At 41.5% G+C, this 27,161-nt stretch overlaps 1 protein-coding gene across 8 annotated transcripts in view; it reads right to left on the bottom strand.

The window, feature by feature from the left end:
• LOC139219405 (myosin phosphatase Rho-interacting protein) overlaps positions 1 to 27,161 on the bottom strand; it is a 48,611-nt gene that overhangs the window by 11,430 nt on the left and 10,020 nt on the right. For 2 of the 8 annotated variants that reach the window (XR_011585722.1, XM_070851229.1), the window contains exons 4-15: positions 13,627 to 13,778; positions 11,982 to 12,066; positions 9,191 to 9,244; positions 7,966 to 8,191; positions 7,123 to 7,654; positions 5,605 to 5,740; positions 5,405 to 5,521; positions 3,644 to 3,700; positions 3,449 to 3,517; positions 3,268 to 3,357; positions 1,181 to 1,290; positions 995 to 1,033 (exon numbers count right to left, since the gene is read on the bottom strand). Coding sequence is in view for 6 of the 8 variants with exons in the window: in XM_070851229.1 (XP_070707330.1) it covers positions 995 to 1,033; positions 1,181 to 1,290; positions 3,268 to 3,357; positions 3,449 to 3,517; positions 3,644 to 3,700; positions 5,405 to 5,521; positions 5,605 to 5,740; positions 7,123 to 7,654; positions 7,966 to 8,191; positions 9,191 to 9,244; positions 11,982 to 12,066; positions 13,627 to 13,778 (1,667 nt within the window). In the remaining 2 variants the exon portion in view is untranslated. The remainder of the gene's footprint in view (positions 1 to 994; positions 1,034 to 1,180; positions 1,291 to 3,267; positions 3,358 to 3,448; positions 3,518 to 3,643; positions 3,701 to 5,404; positions 5,522 to 5,604; positions 5,741 to 7,122; positions 7,655 to 7,965; positions 8,192 to 9,190; positions 9,245 to 11,981; positions 12,067 to 13,626; positions 13,779 to 27,161) is intronic. The other 6 variants (XR_011585723.1, XM_070851235.1, XM_070851233.1 and 3 more) reach the window with 5 other exon arrangements.

Below are 27,161 nucleotides of genomic sequence, written 5' to 3'. Positions count from 1 at the left end.
ATTTCTGACTGAGCAGCATCATTTGATTGTGTATTAAAAGCATGATAAAAATCAGTGAAATGTACCACAGTCAAAGCATCAACATTATAACACTTAAATGACACACTGCATTAGGCTGGAAGCAGCTTTGGTGATGATCTGAGCCAAGCCTGGTGGCAGATGCTTGCCTTTAGCTGCTATGTTAATGCAATTTCTATAGTAGCTTAATGGGAAGAATGCTTTCGCAGTGAACTGCGCGCTGATTGGCACTTGTAGTGTCAAGGGGCAGAGCATCTTTTGAAAAGTGACCTGATGAAGAATCTATTTTCGCCCTGATGCGTGGAGGTGTCAGGAAGTGTGAGTGAGGGGAAACTGAGAAGGGCCAGAGCTCAAGAATGAGAAAGAGGTGTCTGTGAGGCGTCTATGTAGAAATACCAAAAATATCACACATTCTGTCCCCTTGGAGAGAGCTGCCCAAGTGACACACAGGGATAAAAAGGTGTGTGACTCAGTAAATATGGATCAGAGCCTGTATGCAGTATCACATTTGATGAGCCACCTGAAAGGCAATACTCAGCTTTTAAAAAACACAAAAATAAATGTTTAAGTAAAGAAATGTTTATAAGTTTAAGTAATAAATGTTGAAGAAACATCCTCAGGTGAACTGTACCAGAAAAAATAGCCCAGCTCTTCTCTCTATTCACATTTTCCATCTGTGTTTCAGTTGTGATTTTGTTGTTCTGTTAATATTTCCAAAAATTACTGGGTGGACAGTCACACAGCAGTGATCATTAAAATCAGTCTCTGCTGTTGATCTTCAGAAGGTTGGGTAGCTTATTCTAGTATGTTGATGTGATTGTAGTGTGCGTCTCTACAGTGGCACGACTGACAAGGAGACATTACTCAACAATCACATGACATAGGGTGGGACGACAAACACGCTGGGGCTGACATTGCTGAGCCATAACATCACTGTTCGAGGAGGGGGAGATATTCAACACACAAGCACTCCAACCTGGGCTTCAGAACGGATAGTTTCAGAGAGATGTTTTTCCTGGAGGCAGGTTGAAAATACCAGTTGAGGGAGGAAGAGAAAGAAGGAAAGAGGGTGAGGAGGAGAGAGGGATTAAGATAAAATGAGTGAGAAAAGAACTCTTTATATCTGCCAGTGGTTAAAGTGTCAATCCTCTTTGGGTATTACCGGGTGACATCGGGGGCGATAGTGGGTCGCACATTCTTCATAATGGCCTGAATCCAGTTGCGACGGATTCCAGAGGTCATGGCCGACAGTGTGCATGCTCCCTCTTTGCACTGAAAACAGACAAGGCATTTCATGACTGACAGGGATGAGACATGGTGATTAAAATACCTTTTTCACAGCTCTAAAATATCTAAGCATGTTTTCTTTACAAGATATGCAGCAGTGGAAGTGCCTACACAATGAAAGGCTTTTCCTGTTTCAGTGCACAGACTCCTTTGCTGCATTTCTTTGGCTGACTATAACCAGAGGTGGGTAGAAAATGTACCACATTAGATGTCCCTCAGTAACTTCTTAAAAACAATTACATTCTAAAAGTAACTTTAAAGCAGGATATGTCTAACTCCAAATGGAATACATTTAATCTACCATCTTTCTCAACTGCTCAGAAGGCTGTTTTATCACAGGTAGAATAATGATTGAATGTGAAATGAGGCAGAAGATCCTCAGCCTCCTCCTTTGCTTTACCTGGTTGTGCTGTTAAACTACAATGAGCTCAAATTTTGAAAGCTTGCTTTCATGTCAATAGACTCTGAGTTTAGAATGAATTGAGGCAGATGCAACACGTTTACAAATATCATTACATTTATAGACACCGGTCCTCTTACCCCAGAAATGTTCTGTTCTGAGCAGCATGCATCTCTCTTTAAACTAAGGTATCCTACACTCCTAGCCCTGTAACTCAGCTTTAAATTGAAATGTAGTGCATTCACAATAAACAGTGACCCCTAGTGGAAGTTAAATGATTTCTACAAAACCACAGTTGCGCTGCGTTCAAATGGATTAAATCATTTTAGTGGATGAGAGGAAAGATAGTAAAATTAGGTGAAGCCAGCAGAGAAAACCAACAATGGTAACAGTAGAAGGCATTATTGTCCAAAGTCTCCGGATGTTAGGAAGCTCCCAAAACACAAGGAGAGAACTTGTAATAATGCATAATATACTGAATAATGCTATATTAGCATACAGTAATTTTTATTTAATATAGTTCACTCATTCATTTTTTGTAAACAGTACGACATGACCATAGCATAGTCATCTATATTTCATTTTGCTGTGCTGCCATTCAGTTTTTCTTGTGCCATCCAGAGGGTGTTGTCCATCTGCCATCTACCTGAATCCATGTGAATCCTGGATTATTCATTAAAGCTGCCAGACATCAGGATTTTATCTCGTGTTCACAAATTACACTACACTGCTTTAGTTGCAATAACAAAACAGCGCCTTCCTGTGTGACCATGGAGCAAAGGGAGTAGACATAAATACTGGAGTTATTAATTTCCCGACACCAAATCCATGTTGTTCTCAGCCAAAGAGACACGATCCCCTCGACTTCTCTATTTCTGACTTACTCCAGAAAATAAGTGGGGGGGGCTGTTTCAAGCAAATGCAAACAAAAGAAATTACTTTGTAGCTGCTGTTCTCCTCATATAGGATTAGTACGGCAAGTTTAAGTCTATATGTAGCAGGAACAAAACCCCCACTGACATCAAATGGATAACGAAAGCATTGCATTGCAACTATATGAGTCCTGTAAGTGTTTTGCCAGCAACTAGTGCTAAAAATGTTTAATGGTCAAAGGATTATGTGACGAACGTATTCTGTCATAGGTTTCACTGCACAACTGCAATTATGGTTCAGAGTAAAGCTAGCATAAACAGAAATGTTTTTAAAATGTGGGTGTTGAGCAAATGCGGACAAGGACGGGGCTTTTGAATGCAAGAGGTTAGGTAAACAATGACTTCATAGAGACAAGCAGGGCTGGCAACGGCTGCAGCAGATTTAGACCACTATGATGTCAGCCTCTCACAGAGAGATGACAAGTCAAGTGACATCCATCCTGACAGACAAAGAATACTTTCAGAAAGAGAAATGGCAAAACCTGATACCCAAAGTTGCACCACATGGTTTCTACGTCTGTTTATAGACTGGCAGGAGACAGCAGAGCTTGAGAGTGTAGACAATGAGTTTAATCTTTACTGGTGATTAATGGCAAAGGACAATCGATGACATGAAGAATCAACGCTCACCAGGATTTGGAAGCCGTAATTCCTCTGGACAGGGTACTCTTTCACATCATAACATGTGGAAAGGTCAATCTCACCATCCAGTTCTGAAGCCTGAGGTAAACAACAGAACAAACAACATCAGCAAAAATCCATGTAAATTGCCCATTTATTGAAGGTAACTTCTCTTGAAGATGAGTTTTACCTCTTCAGCGATTGAGTCCTTGTAGTACCTCAAACTCTGATCTGTCAGGACAAACCAATGCTTCTTCCACTATGGGGAAAAAAAAACACTAAAAATTGGATTTCACCAGTCTGCAATAAGTAAAGTATGACATGATCTCATTCAGTAGGGGAAGAGGCAGGTGATCATTTAATCCAACTAATGAAAAGAAATTACCATTCCATCTTCATAAAGCTTTGTCATCCATCCTTTTTTGAAGTTCAGCAGATCTGGCTGCAATTAAGACAGATCAAAGTGATGTAATATGTGATGCAACTAGATTGACTCATTAATAAAAATCAATAATAGGAAATTCATTCATCATTCAATTAAGCATTAACCACAGTAAGAGCAAAACAATAAAATTAGATTTTGTGGAAACGTTTTGTAATAATTTGTCACTAAATTAAAAGTAGCCATTAATGGATTATCCATCAATCTTGTAATCAGAATATGTAGCTCACGTCTCCCTAAACACTCTTGCATTTCGTGCTTTTGTTTACATTAAGGTCGCTGCCGTTCGCTCAAGACGTTTAACTGCCAATACGTGGCTCCAGCTAAAGAGACTGACTGGCGGGAGCTGGATTTTCCCTGTGAAACACAAACTGCCACACATTGAAACCAAGCTCAAGTCTGTTTATAGACCCTAAAGTAAATTATTCGTCCAAAACCTGGCTTCTGCTCACTCAACAATACCTTGTTTTTGTTGAGCTTCATCAGGTGTGGTGTCACCGCCTGGCACAGAGTCATTCTGATGGCCAACTGCCTTCAACTCATATGCTGACAATCTGTTTCTTTCTGTCTGTCTCAGGGACATACACACAACTGCGGCTGCTTCTGTGCCTGCTATTTATAATCATCGGTAGCAGTGGCGGCAGTGGTGTGTACATGAACGTGTGTGTGTGCGTGAGGGGGTGGGGGTTCTGGCAGCTGCAGCTCGGCCAGAGAGACCAACCACACACTGACTGGATATCCCTTGCTGAACTCTCTGAACAGACCTCAGATCAGTAGTAGTTTGTCAGACTGGTAGGAGTCTGTCCTCAGGAGGACACCAGTGCCACCTTAAGCAACTTGAGGGCTACTTTAATCTCACATGTAAAGAAAACAAGTGTTGATATGATACTGTATATGTGGTTGTGTGTGGAACTGCAGAAGTATTTGGGTGCGTGCATTATTAATGTCAAATTATGCACCCTGATATTAATGCTGACTGGCGCATACCGTCATTCTTAGCAGTGCACATTACAAAAAGGTTAACATGGGTGACTGGAGCAATGAGTCCAGCTGATCATTTATACATCACACAACAACTTATAGTTGTTAATTACTGTACTGGTTATTTGATTCCGCAAAGTGTTTTTTATGTTGTGGGGAAAACATGCTATGTTGATATCATCTTGCATACTACAAATTTCTAGAACACATTAGTCATTTCACATACTCTGTCAATGAGGCAGATTTGTGAAGCATTTTGGTGGCAGACATCTTGTCTTTGACCCTGCACCCTCCTTGAAATACCTACCAGCCTGAGTGTCTAAAGTATTAAATGAAAAATGCCTTTTCCATAATACCGTATGCCAGAGTGTAGCTCTTAATATCTCTCTCTTGTAATCTGCCAAATACATATCAAAATTCATTTTTGAGTCCATCTCATGCCAAATCATACTCCTTTGCACATTTAAGAGCAAAACAAACTTAAAAAAACATAGCACCACTGAAGCACGATGGGTTCAATGTCTGCAGCAGTGCTTCTGGATTGGCCTGAAGCTGTATTGAACTGGCAGTTGTAATGAGTGGGAGGGCAGTAAGGGATCACAACCTATTCTCGCACTACCTCACTAATACATCACAAATCCATTTCTGAGACTTTGAAATGATTTCGTACTCCACTGGTTATGGCCCCTATGCACTAGGAGCAAAAGTACTGTCAGTACTCACAGTCATTGAGGACTCGGTGACTCTGCGGTCCAGTGACTTGGCTCTCCTTAAATTGGCAAAAGTGGAGCTGGACACATCGGGGACTGATCGGTCCTTCCCTGCATCGAGTGACATCTCCTATACATATAAAATTAGATTTAGAAACTACAAGTAAGCCCTTATGAATATTTTTCATGTTTAGATTTAAGAGAATGGCGTACATGTTTGTTAGCTAGGTAGCGTCTCTCGCTGCGGCCTTGTCTCAACGAAGTGTTAGATGAGGGCTCATTTGAGCTGCTTGTGTCCATGCTCTCAACATGCTGACCCTCCTCGAACCGGCCGATGATTTGAGAACGCCTTAGAGACACAATAAGACCATTCATTTCAAAGTATTAAATACACAGAACATACAGTCTCACTCAACATATGGCTTGTCTGACAAAAAATGTAATATCTCAATCATTTAAAAGTGACATTTTGCACATTACTAAAAGAATAAGTCAAATAAATTGCTTGCTCTTAAAAACATAATAATGCCGCATATCATTCTGAAACGGTGCTAGAACCAGCATAAAAACAAGACCAAAGCATGATATGAAAGAAAATTTGAGTTTTTGCCAAACTCACTTTCTCATTTTAATGAATACAAGTCCTTTCTGTTTCTTGTCTACAGAATGCAATGCTGCCATTACTGCACAGCATTTATATACAATATGCAAGACGTTAGACTTTGGATATCATTCTATACTCAAAGTCCCTTTCATTTCATTCATGTACAATGTGCAACATAAGGCAGAATATCCCCAAAGAGAACAATCCATAGATGTATCAAAGAACAGAGAGTAGTGTTATATGATGAGAGATTAAACTTTAGAAGAAAAGGAAAATGACCAGGATGGTGGATTAAACAAATTGCAGAAGTAGCAGCAATGGCAACTGGCATTACCTTAAGACACTGCACTTGTTAATTTCTGTATGTAGTGTGCGTGCGTGTGTGTGTATGTGTGTGTTGGCGTGGGATAGGTGAAGAGATCCAACAGTATGTAAACCCACCATCTGTACCAACCATCAGCATGTTTGAGTGTGCACAGCATATACAGGAAAACAAGTTTTTATGAATCAGTGGATGTGTGTGCTCCCAGGCAGCGCAGAGATGAAATGATAGAAAGCAGGAATCAGCGGTGACCAGCAGGGAACAGCATTGGGACAGGGGTGGAAGGGTTGGTTGAGCATTAGCTCTGAGAAGCTCTGTTCAGAAGCCCCTGGAAAAGATCGAAACAACAAAACTAGCAAAGTAGCAAGAGCAAAAGGTAGAGAATACAGAAAAGAAATGAACACATGCATATATATCCCCCAAATCATTAATGGCAAACCACTGGTAAGCCTTGGGTAGTCAGCAATAGCAAAAAATGCTGAAGAGATAGGAGTACCTCAAGCACAGCAGCCACAGGGTGGTGCTACAAAGCTAAAATGCTGAATGCTTTAAGTTATGCATGAGCTTCTCTTCATAGTTTACTTGGCATGTTATCTTATTTTAAGGCTGTGCCAAGGGCTAACATCCAGTGACTCATTAATGATCATCAATTATGTTTGGCTGGCATCATCACCATGTACGTTTCTGCTATCCGATATGTCTTTGGCATGTATTTGATCTATCAGACAGCAGATGCAAGAAACTCTGTCTCTGAAGAATCTTTTTTGCTTTGTGCTGAGCATGACACTCGTCCATAACCTCTTACCTGCGCTCCTCACCAAACAGTCGAGCCACCTCTTCTCTGCCAGGACTCCGTGTCCGTGCCCGCAGCTCTTGACGCTTTTTCTCTGAGCGGAAGGCCTCGCGGTAGCTCAGTCGGCGAGCTCGTGGCACATCAGACAGTGTTGCGTACTCCCTGCCAGACCTGCCCACTCTGCTTCCTCCACCACCACTGTGTCCCTCCCAGGTGGGTGTGGTCCCGCTGGGTTCAGAGTCCAGCGAGCTCTGGGAGGAGCTGATGGTGGAGTAGCTGGGGGAAACAAGTGCACCTGGAGAAGGGAAAGGATCTTGGGAGGGTTGATAGGGGGAAGTTTGGGGTTCTGACTCAGTGTTGTACCTGGGACTGGGAGCTCCTAAAGAGGAGGAGGATGCTGAAGAGGACAGGGGCAGATGCTGGGGAGGCTGGGGTGGCTGCGAATGCTGTGCGGACTGTGGAGAAGGCTCTGACTTGGTCTTCTCCAGGGAAAAGTAACCACTCTCCACTCGTACCTTGCGTCCGGTGCTCACGCTGCCGCCATCTGAAACAATGACAGTGTTACTGACGAGAAACACTCAAAACAGTGAAAAAAGAATGTGCTATATACTATAAAACCCCTAAAATAAAATTTCCCTTAACAATTGATAGTCAGACTAATGTATGAGCGCCTGAAGAATCTTATGCTATAACTCAAGTCATTTGAGATTTTACATCCACGTGTAAAATTGAGACAAGCTGTGTGACGATGCCTCTATGTCAGCTGTGACTAGCAAACCTTCTCAAAAGTGAAACAACTGCTGCAGATATATACATGATGTTGAGGAATTTTCATGCCGCCGTCTCAGTCCTCACCATCTTGAGTAGTGATACTGGAGTCTGGTTGGCTCTGGCTCAGCTGGCTGATACAGGAGGCACTGCGGCTGCAGGGGATGGTGGCCCTGCTCCAGCGGCTCTCCTCCTGCCACAGAGTGGCACGGCTCATCGGGACACGCTCAGCACTGGCAATGCTGCTGGGAAGGCAAGAGATGCTTCCTCCGCTGCTGCTGCTGGTCACTGTCACCTTGGCTGGACCGGGCTCCTGGGTGGGGGTTTGGGTCGGAAGGAGTGGATGTGAAGAGGAGAGGACATAATGGGAGGTAAGGTCACAGAAAGACTACAAATGGGAATACAAGGAGGAAAGAGAGTGACGAACAATTACAGACTGAAAAGTTCATGTGAAAACTCATATATTGGAAATACATGTATATATTTTAATTCCTGACTTCTTGAGTATACACAGTCCATTGCATGCCTACTCTCAACTGCAGGGATGTCCAATCACAATATCACTGTATCATTATACCAGGTCATTATATTCACTTGTACTCAGTTGCTTCCTGTCTGTTTGAGGGGCTAGATAGGCTAGTCTCTATGCAAGTGAGTAAATGCTCTCTGCACAGCACAGTATATCCTATGTGTGTGTGTCAGGTAAATCCAATAACAAAGTGACATAGCAAAAGGAAATTGCTTTCATCGTTGGTAAAATAACTAATTCTGGGAAGAGAGGAGGAGGATGTGTGGAAAGAGACTGACAGCTTGACAAAGAACAAAGAGTTCATTCATTGCAAACACCTGTATTACTGAGGGATATAGAGAACAAAAAACACAACAAGAATATTCTGCGCAGGTGGAATCAACTGGATAATAAACTGTAAAAATTATATAGATTTTCTTCATCTGTTTAAAGACTACATAAGAGCAAACACAATTAAGCACTTGCTGCTTTTGAGTTCAAAGTGTGATGTCACCAGTACATATTGGAATCAGCAGACTCACGAGTTCATAAGAGAAAGCAAGATTTCCAAAGCAAAGCAACCCTCAAACATCGACTTCAGAGCCAGTCTACTCTAATCACCACACACATGCTGTTGTGCCAAGAATGACTCTTTCAGTATCAGAGAGAGAAGGAAAATCATGTGCTTTTTAATTCACCCTTCACCTGGATTGATTGGGATTATCATATATGTAATTTATTAGGGCTGGGATTCCAGAGCCAGAGGGTGAAGCAGGATAAAAGGTTTGGCCAAGCTGAACTCACTGGGTGTCCATTCATGTCTTCAGTGGAAAAACACTGGCTTGGAGTTACTCCACCCTGCCAATCACAAAAAGCCTTTGATGTTAATGCTTGCTCATGTAGTGCTGATTATAATCTATACAGGTAGACCCAAAAATCTGTCTCCATGATTTCATAGTTCCTGTATTATTTGAACTATGTGGCTGAGTTTACAATAAGGCCAAATTCATGTAAATGTATTATCTATTAAATTAAATGTGGGGCGGCACTGTGGTGCAGTGGTTAGCAACCTTCACAGCAAGAAGGCTCCGGGTTCGAATCCAGGTTTGAACCTGGGGTCTGTGTGGAGTTTGCATTCTCTTGGTACTTCGGCTTCTTCCCACAGTCCAAAGACATGAAGGTTAGGTTAACTGGTTGCTCTAAACTGCCTGTAGGTGTGCGCGTGAATAATCGTCTGTCTCTATTTGTGAGCCCTGTGATTGACTGGCAACCAGTCCAAAGTGTACCCCGCCTCTCGCCCAAAGTCAGCTGGGATAAGCGGTTTAGACAATGGATGGATGGATTATAATTAAATGTATTATTCATTACAAGATGTTAAGTGTTTTGTTGTTTCAGAGCCAGCACAAGAATCTGAAAGTAAAACCTCCATTCAGTTAGGATATGAGACACAATAATACAAGTGTTGCCAAGGTCAGGGGCTTCAATGTAGGGGCACTACCCAGAAGGCAAACATCACTCTGCTCAAGTATTTACAACAGTTTCTGAGCACGTCTCAAGTATCTAAGTAAAAGAGGGAGAAGAGCTTTGAGTTGGAAATCTGATGTATATGAAATCTATGTCACATTTCCACCCCCAAGCAAATGAACAGTGAACCAGACATTGTTAGAAACAAAGATAGCTGATATAACTGACAGAGGTCACATTGGAAATGGTCAAGGTCATCACAGTGCCACCACTGTCCCTCTGCAAATGAGCCTGTTTAAGCCCAGCAAAGTCAGTCTGATCCAGGGCGCCATCATTAGAGGAACCAGACAATAAACTTCAGGGAGATTTTTGTGTCGACTCACCACAAATTTGGCCTCACATCAAAAAGGAGGTATTGAAGGGGAAACTGTATTCCACAATGGGTGGTCTGTACAATATCATGTGATATGCCTACATCTCTTCTTGTCATTGACAGTGTTATTATGGTAATAAAGCTTTACCCAGTCCTGCTATTTTGTTTCTACTAACCGAGGAGAAATCTGACTGTGGTGACATGAAAAGTTCATTTTCATTTCCTATGTGATTAAAGGATGTCACGTGACTGGCTTGAATCACTTTGCTCCCAGAATTTTGGTGTCTAGTTGTTAACTTTGTGTAGATATACTGAATATCATTTCATTTCTCTCTAGATTCTTTCTATACACACTGCTCTCCAAAGGGAGAGTTTGCCTTTAAAGTCTTGCAGACTTTGACATGTGTTCTCAATTAGTCTGCAAGGGCTCAGGGCTGTCACAGTGTGAAATCAGAAAATCTGTCTGGGACAGCAATTTACAACATTGAAATGTTAAAAATGGGTTACATGAGGTAGTCTGAATTCAGGAATGATGGTGATTGATTTGTTTTCACAATTTAAGCTCCTGCACTCACCCTTTCACAGGACACATGGGTGATCATTTATTTTAAAAAAAAATCTGGTTTGACCCAGCATGCAAAGTTAATAAATGAGCAGGCAGGACACTGGGCAAAAGCCTGGCAGGTGAGACAGCAGCTGCTGGATGTGACAATGAAACTGAGTGCACCAGCAAATTCATAAGCGAGAGGTTCACGGTCACATTGCTGAAAGTTACTGCTGAATGTTATTTTAGCAGGCAGCTGTTATCATTACCCTTGATGCTTTGCTCAGGAATATTTTGATAGCTCACAAATGTTTGCAGACTTCTGACTAGGTGATACTCTGTATATATTAAAAGGCAGGTAGCTGTTACTAGAAATATTACTTTGTAGAAAAGCTGACAATATGTGAACTTGTAATTCACCCATGGTACCATCCAATCACTTGTTAACACTATAATTAGTTTGCTACTGTTTACCAAAGACCATTGCAATTCATTTGGACAAGTATGAGGCACACAGTCTATTCGCCTCTAGAGAATGATACATCATGTGACTCAAGAATGCAAATATGGAAAGCATAAACTGTTGATCATGTTGCTGGTAGAAAAACAAAACATCTCTCTCCCCCTCTGAGAGGAAAACAGCTGGTGCAGAATCCATACTGCATACTTCCACAGCACATGCTGTCCTTAAATATATGTTTATATTCTTACTTTGCTGTAGCAATGGCACAACTGCCACACGCTGATGTTCACCTTATTGACATAGAGTCATATCCACCTACAAAGTGTGAGCATGAACTTGTCACACCAGGAGCCAAACTGGGCTCCATATCTGTCATTTGAAAATACTTCAGTTATATTGCAGAGATTAAGCAAGATTTGCATCAGAATTGTTGCTGCACTTGCCAATATGACAGAGTTATTCCTACCACCTAATAATCTCAAAATACTGTTCATCTGTATTCTCACTAAAGTTGCATCATCCTCTCCTTATTCTCTGCTCTACGTCTAAGCACAGGACTCTCCTGGTTTATGTTTGCCAGGATTATGCAGCATTCAAGCGCCCATCAATAAACAATAGGAAAGAGAAATCAGAGCAAAAAATATCACAAGCATGACCATCTGATTCTGGTTACTTACTATTCCCATCTCACCTTGTTCAGTGTGAGCAGGTGAAAGCACTCCACTATGGAGTGTGTGAATCGGTGCATTACCTGGTGAGTGGGTGGGTCAACCTTGCGTTTTTTCTTCTGGTTCTGCTTGTTGGTCCTGGGGTATACAGTCAGAGCCTCCTGCCACCTACGAATAGTGAAAACAGTCTTGTTATTTTTTGAACACTATGTGCAGAGTATGCAAACTCAGCACCCATGGAGGATCAATATATGACTGGGACAAAATTCTTTGCAGCAAAATATAAACAATTACACTTGCCAGGACAAGCATGTAACAAAATGTTACAACAACGCTGCAGTACATTAACCACCCTCTACTCTGTAAACAGTGGACAAATGCAGTGAAGAAGAACTCTTTTCAGTATTTAATCCTGAGTGTCAACACAAAGCATCTTAACACTTTGTGCTGTATGGGAACATTGATTTTCCTTGAAAAAGGAATGTTTGCTTTTTTGCTCTTTGTGAAGATGCACAATATCATGTCATTCATGAGGAATTTTAACCTGGAAGCGGTTTGCTGACATTTTACTAAAATGTTTTTGGTCATAACTACAACTAGATAAAACTGTCATGTTTTTCCTTGATTAAGACAAGACTTAAGTGTTCAGAGTTTTAGTCTCCTAAAACTGGCTAAAAATAGGATTCACTCCTGATATCAGGACTAACATATGTAGAACCTGAAAATAGCCATCAAGATAAACGCTATTCTTCATGAAATTGTAAAGCATATGACTTCATGTTCTATAGAAAACCCCTGGCTATTTTGTGATCGGAGTAATTAAGCCTGTGACTATGGTAAAGAACGCTTTTGCATTATCAAACATTTCTCTACTCCACCCACTTTGTAAATACTGAAAGCCTTTGGTGTGGAGACACACACTGTAAACGTTCATTCTGTAGATACAATCGTGGCACATATGAATTAGTGAGTGCCCACAGCGGACTGTAACACATACTACAGCATAACATGAGTCAAAAGACATTTGTGAGGAGCATAACGTAACCAGGAAAACACACAAAATATTACATATATGATTTAAAAATCCTGATTGTCAGTTAATGGCAACCTTGCGAGGGTTAATATGATTGTGTGATGGCTCAAAACCAACACATGGGAGCCAGATGATAGGAGAGTGGGAGGTGTACAGTGATAGAGCAGGTACCATAACGGAGAGTGGGTGTTGTGAGTCACAGTTCCCTAAGAATAGCCATAATATGTATGCTACAGCCAGGGAGGGAGAGTGCAGAGCAGACACACACTTTGAATGTGCAGGAGTGGAGGAAAGGCACAAGAGACAACCAAATTATGAGACTCAAAGCTTGAGTGTTGTGATCTGTGTCCTGGCATATGGGGGTCTGTGAACAGAGGGCGAGAGGCAGGGAGAGGAAACAGTTCAAGAATGTGCACTGTCACTGCAGTGTGGATTTCAAGTCTCTGAAAAGCACAGCCCGAAGGAGACAGCAGGGGGCAGAGCAGTTTTGGCAGCAAAGGCAGTTGCGCACAGCTATGCTTTCCTTGTCCAAGTCTCTGTCATCAATAACCACTTGAACCAAAAGAGACAGCAACGCAAACCTTACTGCCCACCTGAGGCTGCAGTTATTTTTCAGTATCTCTCATATACAAAGACTTGACAGCAGATTGTATTCCCAACATTAAGAGAGCACATTCCTGGTTATTGTGTCTTACCCATTGATGATTTCTTTACACTCAGCCCGTATGAAGTGCTCTTTCTCAGGGGTCAGGATGCACAGCGAGTTCTTCTGACCTGTCCTGGACTCTCCATCGATTACGTCAGAGCACTGGTTCATATTGATTGTACCCTGGGGTAGAGTGCTGGGCTGGAAGACACAGAGAGACACACAGATAGTGTTTAGTGAGGAAGTGAGCAGACGTGCCCACATATCCCTCCACATGGTCCGTCTTCTCACATAATCCACCCCATCATCAATATTCATGCCAAGCTTGGCATGCCACACACTGATATGACAGTCTGTGCACAGGCAAATGTTCTTGTTAGGGCTCACTGTGATATTTTTGCTTCTTGTGATATTCATTGCAGCATCTAAAAAACCTGAATTACATAATTGCATCATATACACAACTTTTTACTTCACAAGCTCCATCTGTAAAAGAAAGTATCACTCTAATAATGATTTGGGTGATTTTAGACAGGGAAATTATGTAGTTGTTCACAACTCTGTGAATAGAGTGGCTGCTATTAACCAAATGCAATAATGTCCTGCTGAGTCCGTCACTGAAGTCCATAATCAACACAGTAATAATGATGCACTTAATGTGGTTGTTAAAGAAGTGGGGTGATTTTTGAACAGGTTGAAAAGGGCTGGTATCTTGAATCAGGTGCAAACAAAGACATAGAAAAGAAATAGTTTACATTATTTATCAAATTAACTGTTTTACAGCAAGATTACGTACATTGTGTCTGCTCCAATGGGAATACAGCCTGTTACACAGCTACACAGCCATGTTGTATATTGTAGCACTAGAAAGAGCATGAAAGGACCTGTAAAAAGGACTGTCTGTTCCATTTACAAACAGTGTTAGTTCATAGGTTCACTGAAGTTTTGAGTTTAATCTGTCTGATGCCTCGCTGTGAGGTGTAAACCCAACTATGCACACCAACATGGATACCATCTGTCAGCCATAAATAACATGACCACAGGACTTCCACAATAATACTACTTTGTGTACAATGACTTAAGGTTTCACATGCAGGTTTATGAAAGCACACAGTGGCTTTGTGCGTAGGCACGACTCATTTACAATGAATGGAGACATGCTAGCTTAACCTGGAACAGATAAGATCGTCTATTTATAGTCCACTGCGCTGCATCTCTCCGAGTGAGCCTGTTGTGCTAGGCATACAGTTTTTGCAAAATGATGTGTTTCTTGGTGCATTAGTCAGAAAAATACTGCATATGCATTCTGCGAAAGACAGCACCTAAAGAAAAAATATTTGCACATCCATGACCACAAAACAGACTTCTGCTAAGTCCGACCTCCAAGTGACTTGCGCGAGCAAAGGGAGAAGCCTTGATAATCTTATGTTGACTGCGGGATTTATATTTGTTCAATGAAGTAAATGAGTACTGCATAACTAAGCACAGTGGGCATGGGTAGCTGTTTGAACAGCTTTTGGGCCCTATTTTCACTGCACTAAACATACAGGCAGAATTATAGACACCAAAATACCACAGTGGTTCCACACATAAGTACCAGGTAGCCACAGATGATAAATTATAGCCCTCAGTGAATTGGAATATATTAGGAGATAGAGCTGGAAACAAAATTAAAAGGTATTACATTCATGTTTGCTAGTGACCAAATAAATCTAACTCAAGGACCCAATTTGTGCAGCATAACCATAGCCTGTCAGCAAAGGAGTAATTAAAGCCTATGGATGGCCTCTAATGTGTACAGTGAAGTCAATAGTTAGCAGTTCTAACAGTTCGTAGTAATTCTCATCCTGTTTAGACCCTGTTTACTTTGTCACTGTTAAATGTCACTTCCATTCTCAATTCTTTTATCACGGTCTATATCATAACAGCTAGCAGTGGAGTTAAAATTTGGCACAACCAACTGGAAAAGGAAGATAGAGGGTTGGTCTAACTGGGCTACGAATATGAGAAAAATCTGAGGCAGCCTCAGAAACAACAGCTTCAGGTATAAATTTTGCAGTTTCTTATGTATCATGGTAAAACCACAGACGCAGTGACTTAGTTGGCCATTATGTTTTGGTTCAACTTCTTATGCCCGTGGCTTTAAAATGGTCCACCACCAAAGGGCTCTTGACACTGAGGTGAGAGGCCAGGGCAACAGCCGGGCTTGACAGACAGACGGACAAATAGACGTTAGGACAGCTGGGCGAGGGCCTGGGCCTGCTTCAGACTGGACAGAGAGACCGGCGTCAGCTTGACCTGAGAGCCCTGTCATTCTCAGACATGGAGAGAGGAAGGAGGTTTGGGGACAGAGAGTGGAAACAGTAAGAGAAAAGGGAGATTAAGTCTCAAGCTGGTGGTCAAGGAGAACAGCAGGGCAGCAGAAAAAATGGGGTTTGTGGACGATGACTTTGGACTGCTAGGCCATCTGTCTGAGTAAATAAATCTAGAGTACACTGCACATGTGGGCTTGTCCTTGAGTCAAAAGGGGGATAAACAGCAAAATATTTCAGATTCTGTTGTTCAGTTGTACAAGCGGCTTAAACCTCCGGGTTTATAATCACAGTATTGGATTCTCTAGGAAATAAATCAGACTGACAACAGCTCTGATTAAAAACCTATTTTCATAAAGCTGCTCACCTCTAAGAAAGATTTGTGTGCTTATATATGAGGTAGGTGGTGGTTGTGTGGGAGTACAGTGTATGTTTTGCACTGAAGCTGTGTGGCATGCAGCACGGGACTCCTCTCACACGTGTGCACCCTCCCTGCCCCAGAACTGTGTCAGCTGAGCACCAAAACACACCCCTACTTTGGGCCAGCCATCGCGGCAGTAGCCCCCAGACCCAGGCCCCCCGAACCCACACCTCTCTGTCACCTAGCCTAGACCCAGTCCCCTCTCCCTGGGCCACCGCTCTCCACAATGGTCCCTTTGTGAGGCAGCACCAGTTCACACAATGTGGGATTGTCAGCCGCCACAGTCCACAGAGCCACTCCTCCCCTTAACCCTCAACAAGGAAATGACTGAGAGACAAGTGTCCTTTTGTGATCAGAGCATGGAAATTATGAAGCCAGCATAAACTTATTCTAGTCTCTGAAGTTGTTCAGACAATAAGATAAATATTGTCTCGATGGGAGTAATTGAGCAGAGTCTCAAGGGAAGTTAGGGACAAATCAGAAGGAGGTCTGGATTCTCGAGGCCAGTCTGTGATGACTGTATGGGCAGGACGGCATTTGGTATCAGCAACGGTAATTAACGGAATACTTCTATGAAAATATTATGAAAGCAGCAGCCAGATGTGCCATTTTAGCTGTCGTTGTCAAGTCATTAGGTCTTAACCGGAATACTGTGCTTCAGTGGCAAACATCAAAATGAAATATTGTCAAGCAAGTGGTGGAAGTTCATGAGTATATAACTCATTAATTATAAAACATTTTTATTAGTTCACTCAACATTTTTAATCATTTTGTTTTAGTCAACAGGTGTTAGTTGATAAACAAATTAGAAGTACCCAAAGTGAGATCTTTAAAATCCATGCAATATGAGGAAATGGAGACACCATTCCCAGTTGACCTACTCAGTGAGCTACAGCTGATGAAAAAATAAAAATACTATCATGGCCAGAGTGCTTTCAATCAAAACTTTTTATTCCCAGTTCAGCATTGCATTAAATGCAAGCCCATTGCATAGTTTAGGTCCATCTCTCCTCTGCTTTCCATTTAGTATTCATATGTCTTGTGATCTCTGTCCAGATGCTGTGTAGCCTGACAGTGTTCATTAGGAACCCACTCTCTGTTTAGAAAAAAGGTAATTAGTAAGCTCTATGCATGCATGCATGCATGCCTTTTTGCCCTTGGCTTCCTTCACTCTGGCCATTCTGCATCTTAGCAAAACATCTCATTCTCCCTTATGACACAGTGAGAGAAATATTTGCTTCTTTTGGCAGCTGGCTAATGGTCTAACTTTCATTTTTGGTTGCAGCAAATGCTCTTCCTCTGCCATCAACATTTTTGGGTTTGACAGACTCATTTCTGGTCATGGAAAGCAAGAGTGCAGTTAAACTGACTCAGAGCATGAGGGAATTAAATGGCATTTAACTATGTGAATGAGTCATATATTGCAACATCCTTTTTGAAGCATTCAAATTGTTTTCTATAAGTATGAATTCACCTGAAATATTGCTCAATGTTAGTTATGAACACCTGTTAGCTGATTAGAAACATCTGTTATTTAGTACTGGGTGCCAGGTTGTCTGCCAACATTGATGGTGACAAATTCAAAAGCTACAACTTCACTCGTTAAGTTACATTACTCTTCTTTAGACATGTAACAGCAGGATGCTCAAGCACTGTTGCCAAGTTCCTCGCCCTGCATCCAAAGCTATTTGACTTTGATCATTTAAGACACAGGAGCCTAAAGGAAAGCTGATGAACTGGCACTACTTCATCCTGACTCATGAACATGGCCTAGACTCAGGTCTTTTCAGGGTCCAACATCCTCTGCTCATTACCGATAACAGCAATTATGCAATAAATCTTTCCTTAGCAACTTAGGACAACAGAGGTAAACATACATTTTTGATACCAGCGAGCATGCCAACAACCAGCTGTGGGGAAATGTCCTCAGGTGCCAGACAGATGGAGTCACCTCTAGTCTTGTTACAGAGGAATATCAAACCGTGTCTCCCCTCTTCCCAAGTCCACAATAATCATACAGACACAGAAAAACAAAGCAATGAGGCCAGGAACAAGAGTTGACAGATTGGTCATTGACATGATTACAATCATCACTGTTTCATAGTGCTCACAGTCCTATAATTTCACCATAATATCACAACAATGTTAAGCCAGTACAATCACACATGATATTTACCTTAATCTCAGCTATAATACCAGCCCTAACCCCAGTCTGTACTTTAGGCAAACATATAGCTCTAAAAAGCCATACGGTGGATATCTGACATCTCTGTTGCAGGGCCAAGCACAGTCCTCCAGGCATTCTCAGATACACCTCACTCCACTGGTATGCATTCAAGACGTTCAGATGAATGCTACAGTATAGGCATCTGCTCTAAACCTGGTTACACAGCAACAGCACTGCCGTGAAGACTAACTGCAAGAAATACATCAAACACAATATTCTGAGAAAAACGAACATTTAAAAAAATAAATAAATCAAAACGGCACACATTTCACACATATTTATGCCAGGTATTTCAGAGTGGACTGTGGGTGGTAGCTGTGCTGCTCTTCTTATGGAGAATGGTGAGAGGATGTGGGTGGTTGAATGCTGTGTTAGGGGTCCAGCAGTTAACAAATGCAGAGGAGGAGGAAGACGAGGCAGAGTTGGAGGATGAAGATCATTTTCTCTAATGGTATGGCAGGATTCTTGTCAAATGAAGGCTAGGGCTGTGCTATCAGGCAATCAGATACTGTTGTACTGGATCTACATGAAGCAGATCTTTTCTAGTCCAAGGTAGAATAAACACACGTGTGGGTACCAAATTTAACAATTTATCTACGATATATTAGGTTCTTATTCTATAACATTCAGTGCTGCAATTGGATCTTTATCAGTAGTGTTTATGTAATGCACAGAATAATAAAAAATGAATAACTGCATGACAGAGAGTGTGAGAAACCAGTACGTCTATGTCTGGGTGGTGACAGAGTAGAAGGGCCGGCTGCAGAAACAGGTGCTACGATCGAGTTGTGTCATGTTGCGTTGGCTGTTCAGACTCAGACCGTCTACGGAGAATTATTGTGAGTGTGTGTGGGTTCACAGTCTGGTAACTTTTTCCTTTCTTTGCTGTCCAACGCCCTTTTAATATTTGTCAAAGCTGCTTCTTCTCTCTCCTGCTTTTTTCCACATCGCTTTCTTTACAGAGGTATCGTTCATCACAGATGAGAAGTAATGTCTGCTTGCTCTGCTTATCAGTTCAGTTTTTACCCATCCGCTCTAAGTTCTATAATCAGGGGTGACTAGGGATGAGAGATATGTCAAATTAATTGATTGATTAACAATTTGATAACTTGTTGTTGTTTTGCATGATATGTAAAATGTCTAAATAATCAAAACTGACTTATTTCAATGTACACAAAAGGGTTACTAGTCAGTGTCAGCCAAACTGTCTTGTTGGTTTATGTTACGGGCGGCCACCAGTTTTAAATATTTCAACTTTGTTCGTGTTAAATTATGTTTTTGTCCATTATTTTAGCATGGCAGACAACTCATAATATTACAATACCCATCAGATTTTGCCACTGTTGCCATGGTGAAGCAGCCATGGTGATGCTATGGGAATCAACTGAATAGTGTACAGAATTCATTTTGTTCAGTCTGTCCCTGTCAAGTAGCCGGGTAGGCTAATATCTTGCAATATAACAGCAGATGCCGATGACTTTTCTGCTCCAGAAACTGACTATTATGCAGAATCTGATTGTTGAAGTGGATTTTTGTGCACTGTTTTGGGTCTTCAGATCAGGAAAAATGAATTATAACCAAAACTTGTCCTTAAGCTTGAAATACTGAAGGCTGTTGCCATCTCTAAATTAGGTGTTGTGAAAGATTTTAGTTTTGTCACTAATCACAGTCAGGGCAGTGGACCATGGAGGCAGGAAAGCATGGCTTATCTAAATCCCTAGGTGGCTTGGCGCAGAGTTCACAAATGCATGTCGCACTGATAACGCAATTAGGTCCTAAATAAAGCACCTGCATCAACAGCACGCTCCAAAACATAAGATCATTACGACTGTGACAACAATGGTTACAAATGAATGCTCTGCACATTGAACAAGTTTTCATCTATGGAACAAATAAATTATTAACCTGCATTGTTTTTCCAAGTATCTTATCTTCTTTTCCAATAATGGTGCCACTCACTCACTAACTGACTTCTAGAGCAGTAAAACCCTCAAGTTGCAGCTCTAGCAGCAGGTTTTTGTCTCATTGCCGTTTGGGGGCACATTGTGATCTTAAAGCAACTGTTCTTTTGCAGTGTCTGGATTACTGCAGCGTCCCATACGGCGCTCTGACACTGCACTTCAGAAAGTAGGCCAAGGTGAATCAGCACCCATAATGTGCTGTGGCTACTGTAAGGACACAGGGTTCCAAACAAAACTTTTCTTATCAAAACACAACACATACATAAATATCATTTACTCCTTTAGTACAATTAACAAGAAGCTATTTTCTGCAACACAGTATTCACTATGAGAAGAAATTGTATAAGACCTGTAGTCAGGCTTCAACTACCTTTGATAATGACTGTAAATCTGCCAAAGCCTTGCTAAGTCAACGCAAATTAGCCCATCAGGCAGAAGGGAAGGGAAAATGGGGGAGGGATAGGAAAATGTTCCTTTGGGAATACAGCTAATACCTCAGTTTTGGAGTTAGCCATTTTTCCACAGGGCTGAAGAGCAGCTTCCTATAGGCCCAGGTCTGTTGGTTGGCAGTCAACCTGCCAAAAACAGTGCTGTCAGCAGACAACTTTAGAGGCTATGGAGGAAATTCATCAGGTAACAAGACCAGATTTATGTGTTCTAGGACCAGAATACAATGCTCAAGTTTTTGTATCAATACCCAAAAATCTTTTTAGAATTCCTTACTTTGTAGAGGATGAATGACTTTGTTCAAATGTGTTAAACCATTTCACAAAATTACACCTAATGCTGATGTCTCAACACATAACAAAAACAAGAACACTTCCCAAATATATAACATAGTGATTTAACCATACATTTGTTGAATGCACAGACAATCTTGAATCTTCAAGAGAAAGAATATGACCTAGCCCAAGATATCTTGATATCTGGTGAAATTGCTATTCTGGTGATATCTTGTGTATTTCATAGTTTGTCTTTATTTGCAATATAATAAGTAATGATATTTTATTGCTGTGCTTTGTTTTATATTTTATTGCACATCATTATTTTAATGCAGTAGTTAATATTTCAAAGGACCGCAGTTCATTTAAGTAGATGAGGCATTTTTTGTTGCTTTCTCTTAAAGTCGAGAAAAAACACCAAGGAGAGAGTACTAAGCTGATTAGGTGCTGAGGCTGGAGGTAGGCCAGCCCATGGCTGCTTGAAATGGGAATTTTGGGCCAGGTCCTGAGGAAGCTGGAGTGGGTTATTAAAGAGCAAGTGGCTCACCCAGAAACAATTAGCAACGAGCCAACATACTTAAGGGAGACATATTATGCTCTTTTTCAGGTTCATACATGGGTTTGGGAGGGTTCTACTAAAATATTTTTTACATGCTGTAATGTTCAAAAATATATAGTTTTCCCTCATACAGTTAATAATACATGTTGCTCTTTTCAGCCTCTTTCTGATCGCTCAGTTATCTCGTTAAGCTGCCCCTCCCAAAAAGCCTGCTCTGACTGCTCAGCTCCCACAGGCATGAGCAGGTATCGCCCACCAACACCTGCATCAGCTCTGTCTGTGTTTCTGAAGGGGAACCACCGACAGTGCCACGTTTAACCCACTCACATGCCAAATAAAACTAAGAAAAATTAAACAGCATAAAACACAGGTCACAGACAGTATTGATCCATCCTTGAGGCTGTACTGTTAGCAGCCCCATTTAAGAAAGCAGTCCCACCTAAAATAACCCATACCCACTCCAGTCGCGGTGGTGACATTTCCATCCAAAATAAAGTAAATCCACTGGGTATTCACTTGCTCATGGGAGGGAGGAAATGAATTGACGGTCGTCACAGCCAACTAAAAAATGTGCATGCTTTTATTGTACCGTCAACATCTGAGTTTTACAACAGCTAGCGTTAGCAAAATAATAACAATGGCACACAGCAAAGTGGATTCAGTGTTTCAGTGGGCGGGACAGGCACCCTGCTGAAGACCTGAGGAAGATCAACAGCCTCGTTTCTTACATAAGAAGAGGGGTCAAATCTGAACGGTATCTTCACATTTACTAAAATATGGAGCAGGAAAAAGAGAGGATGGTCTTCTTTCATGGTTTGGGGGCCTCTAGACACCCTCGGGACACATATTTATGTTGACATCAAAAGACACCAAAAACTGTAATTTGCATAATGATCTGCTTTTTGTATCTTTTTGTGTATTTTGTATATGGGAGATATTTTCACCTGCATCTAAAATATTTCTATGCAAGCATAGCAGGGATAAAACATATGTTGTGGTGTCTACCATGACGTATGTTTTACTCTTGCTACGTTTGTATAGAAATATTTTTATATTGTATTCACATGGAACTTCACTACACCCACTTCCGAGGCTGAACTTTCTTTCTAAAAATAGCTTGGCCTCTGAGCCCTGACCTCAACAGGTGGTTGGATTGGCAAGTCGCCAAGCAGAGGCGAAAGGTTAAAGGTCATCCAATACACCTGCACCTGTTGCATCTCTGAAAGACATTCAACTGCAGCTGTGGCGACAGCAGGCCATCAGAAGGCAGCAGCCTATTAGACACCCAGTCTGAGGGCCAGTTTACAACTGGACTTCATCCAACAAGACATCTTAGTGCAGTGATGTAACTAATAATGTCTGTCATTCGTCCCGACTACCAAGAAACAACACAGAGTTATAGCTGAAGAGCAGGAATCATGTAGTCAAATCTTAATTTAAATGACAAATATTACCTCAGTAAACTGGTGGGCTCTAGTGCGGTATACCTGTGGGTAATTCACAATTGCAGTATTTTCAGTCTCTAAATTGGAAATGCCTCTGTGTCTCTACACCCCCACCATCACACATGCAGACACCTACCCATCTACCCCACTGTTTTATTAGTGCCCGTCTCAGAGCTGTCCAACCCCTCATCCTGATGCTTAAAATGAAACCTTTTGTCAGTGTCCTGGTCTAGTATTTAGAACAAACGGAGCGAGCAGTCCGTCAGGACATGTTTGGCTTTATAGACAAGGGAGGGTTTGGGGGAGACAAGAAGTTACACAATACTGTTGGCTGCTCTCTCCAACACAAATGATTTATTGGCCAGAGAGAACGGGAATGAAAGACAGAGACATGAGAGAGAGTGGCAGAATGAGAGAAAGTGAGGAGGTAAAAGGAAGGGAAAGTGAATCGGACTAAGTGATGGGAAAGTAAAAGTGAGGACCATGCGAGTGAGAGTGGACACTGGTTTAGCCAAAGCCTCCTGGAGCCAGCCTTTCTCTGGATAATGAATAGCTGGAAATCATTAAAAAGAACAAGAAAATGAAGGAGGGTACAAAGAGAAGGATAGTAAAGACGTCCTAAAAAAAAGAAGTCTTTGAAAAAAGGACTTCTCACCATGGTGCAACAGTGGACCACCATAAAAGATTTGGCTCAACACAACATGGCAATCATAATTACAAAGGAAAATTTAAAGGAGAGTACAAGTTCACCATCAGCTGAGATCCCACATCAATAGAAAACTGATACCTTATGAGGACCTGTTTGCTATGAGCAATATAGTGCCATTTTACCCAGGGTGATGATGGACCTAGTGCCCTGTGCTAAATGATCCTGTCCACAGGCTCATGCAACAGTGAACACTAATATAATAACAGACCAGAAGGTTGAACAGAAGGACCGTCTCCAATTGCTTGCAGCCTACTTTAGTTGAAGCTCAAAGTTTAAGTAGAGTATATTTGATATTATAAACCATGGTTAGTTGTGAAATGTGCTAAAGTTTTGAGTTTTTTGAAATGCTAATTGAAGACAAAAGCCTATTTATTGAGGTGATTGGTTTTTATAAGTGCCTAGGATTTTTTTCTGACTTGAACCAATTTGTCTATGCATTTCCAGGTCAATGCATGGCAATGAATTCAGTCCTATTTTCAGTGGGAGCACTTCTCTGCACATCCAGTCAAAGGGGAACAGTTTTGTCGCCTTTTCTGTGTGTTTGAGTGTGCATACTGGAGAATAATGCTGTTTTATTGACTGTAATTTGAATTTAATAAGTATAATTTGACAGCCATTATTTTTAGACTCATTAAGCCTTTTGGCTAGGCAATGTACACAAACAATAAATGAAGAATGCAAATGGGTGAGAGGGGGTGGTCTGTGAGAAAACAAAAATGTCTCCCCTTCCTTCACATTTGATCCGTGGGAGCTTAGAACAAGCGCAAAACCACAATTAAGTTTAGTTTAAGATCAGTGGGGATCATGTTTCTTGGCGGTTCTCTGTGAGTGTCTGTACACTAATGTAAATAACGTCTTTAAATTACACTTTTAAGGACAATAAAAGTGAGTACAGTGGTGCCATGTTCAAAAGTGCCATGCTCTGAAGTTAACTGTTTAGAAAGCAGACTTGGCTCTAAGCCAGAGAGTTACTGTACGTCTGACTAAAGAAACAGAGGAATTCAAACAGTGAAGGAGATAAGATTCTTATCTCAGCCACATCCGGGATGATGTGGTGACTAAAGCAGAGGCAAAAACTAAAAAAAGCATACATAAGAAGACACTGGAAAGTCAGGCCAAAAGGCCAACAGAAAGCCAGACTGGTCATTTATCAAGTGAAAATTCAACCTAGGCCATCTTCAGTGAGATCTTTCATTGCATTCAGCTTAATCATACTCTCCTGGTAATGGTAAACTCATGTCACTTCAGAAAACACAGCACACAGTTGGAACGTGGACACGCATAGTGGGTCACTTGGAGGACAGCAGGGTTCTTGATTAGTGATCACTGTGAGGTTGAGGATAAGAACCTCTGCCTATGCAGGGATGTATGATCACATCACAGACTACCAAATTGCTGTAGTGAAGTTTGTTTTGTGCCCTGTCTGGATGATCATCTCTAAAGGGGTCAAACTGAGACTTTGAGGCTGATTCCTTGGCTTGGATCTGCTTGGGAGAATGACCCGGAAAACCCACCGGGAACGTCTGTGTCACGTTCCGGCTGCAGTCCAGTTTTGTTCCGTCCTCTGCGTGGTTATAAAACCCATCAGTAGCGTTTGAGAAGCGGCGCTTTTTGCCTTGCCTTGTAGTTGACTTGCTCACATTTAGTTGATTTGGTCTTTTTCCTGTGATTTTCGTGCTTCTAACAATTTCCAAAAAACAAGCTACGTTTCGTATTTTGTTTGTTTTAAATGTGTTTCTTGTGTGTATTTACTGCTTTGTTGTATTGTAGCCTACAGAATGCAGCTAAAGTGAAGGTGTTTTTTCAACATCCAAGATGAACCACTTGTCGAACATGGTGTTAAAAAACCCTCTGACTGGTTAACATGCATGGTGCTTGGTGAAGGAAGGCAAGACCTTGCCAAGTTGCCTTAACATATAGGAAGAAAACCTATTATAATCCTGCGTTAGGTTATGAGGCTGCAAATGATAAGCCACCATGTTTTTTGATGACACTTCCATATTACAGTACTTGTTTTCCTAATAAAACTTAACAAGAAAGCAATGGGTGTGGTACAGTATTTTTAAAACCTGTACTCCCACGAAATTACATGTTGACACTGGATCTTGTGCTCATGAGGTGGCCTAATGCATCATAGTACAGAGGGTCAGCCAAGAGAACTGTAAAAGCATCACCTTTGTAGAATTTTTTCCATTCACTTTATTCCCAATTCTCTTTGCAATGCCGTCCTTCTCACTGTCAAATCATTTGGTGACCACCCTGGCAGTCAGCTATAGGGTGCAACACGCAGTATGTCCACCCTAACTCTTTTTTGGTTTGCCTTTTGTGCTGCAATATAGTTTAAAGTAATTAATGTGTGGAATTACACAGTCAACTAGAACAAGAGTTTGTTTGATCAAAAACATTAAAATAATTTTGTCTCACTACAGCTGTGTTCATGGGAGGGACAGGTGGTGAGGGTTCTTGTATTTGTGGCTGCACACTAGTGCTCCCACTAGTTGGTAATACCTTCACAGTGGTTGCTAAAACTGGGAAGGATAACTCCCAGTGCACTGCACCCTCACAGTGAAGTTAACTGTTGACAGTCTCCCCCAGCCAACAGCAGGCATGACAGTGACAAGGTGACAAGTGCATAGGGAACTGCGAATTCCAAATTGGACCAAACCATGACAAAGAATTCGCAAGATTTCCCCATTTCTGTAAATGAAAACAAAAAACAAGAGAATGTTCTTTATGAATATATTACACTGAGCTACAGCCTTGGGATTTGGGGTTTCCATTGGGTTGAAAGGCAGTTACGGTGTTGTGGACCCTGATGATTACAAGCTGTATGAATGGCTGTTCCCATGGTTTTGTGGCTTTGTGCAATGGGAACAGTGACCCCACTGTAATCCATGGCTGTTTACATTCCAGCAGATCAGTTCCTACTGGAACCATGGGGAAGGAAGGGCAGGGGTTAAAGAAGACTCTCACGCATCATATCTCTACAAAACCAACACACGCCTCACCCTGGACCCACACTTGGTAAACAATCCACAATCACCCCATATGGCAGGCTTACACCATTGTATCCACATGAGCAACATCTAATTTATTCTTTACCTTTTTCCCGCTAAATCATCTACTCCTCTCCCCAATTCATCTTTTGATCTTAAGTCACCTATCTTCCATCTACCCTAGCATCGCTCTAGCTTTATTTACCACTCCATTCAGTTTCCCATGGCTTGA

This window comes from Pempheris klunzingeri, chromosome 20 (genome assembly GCF_042242105.1).
Source record: "Pempheris klunzingeri isolate RE-2024b chromosome 20, fPemKlu1.hap1, whole genome shotgun sequence".
NCBI classification, from domain to species: domain Eukaryota; kingdom Metazoa; phylum Chordata; class Actinopteri; order Acropomatiformes; family Pempheridae; genus Pempheris; species Pempheris klunzingeri.
This window is presented reverse-complemented; position numbering and strand designations above follow the sequence as displayed.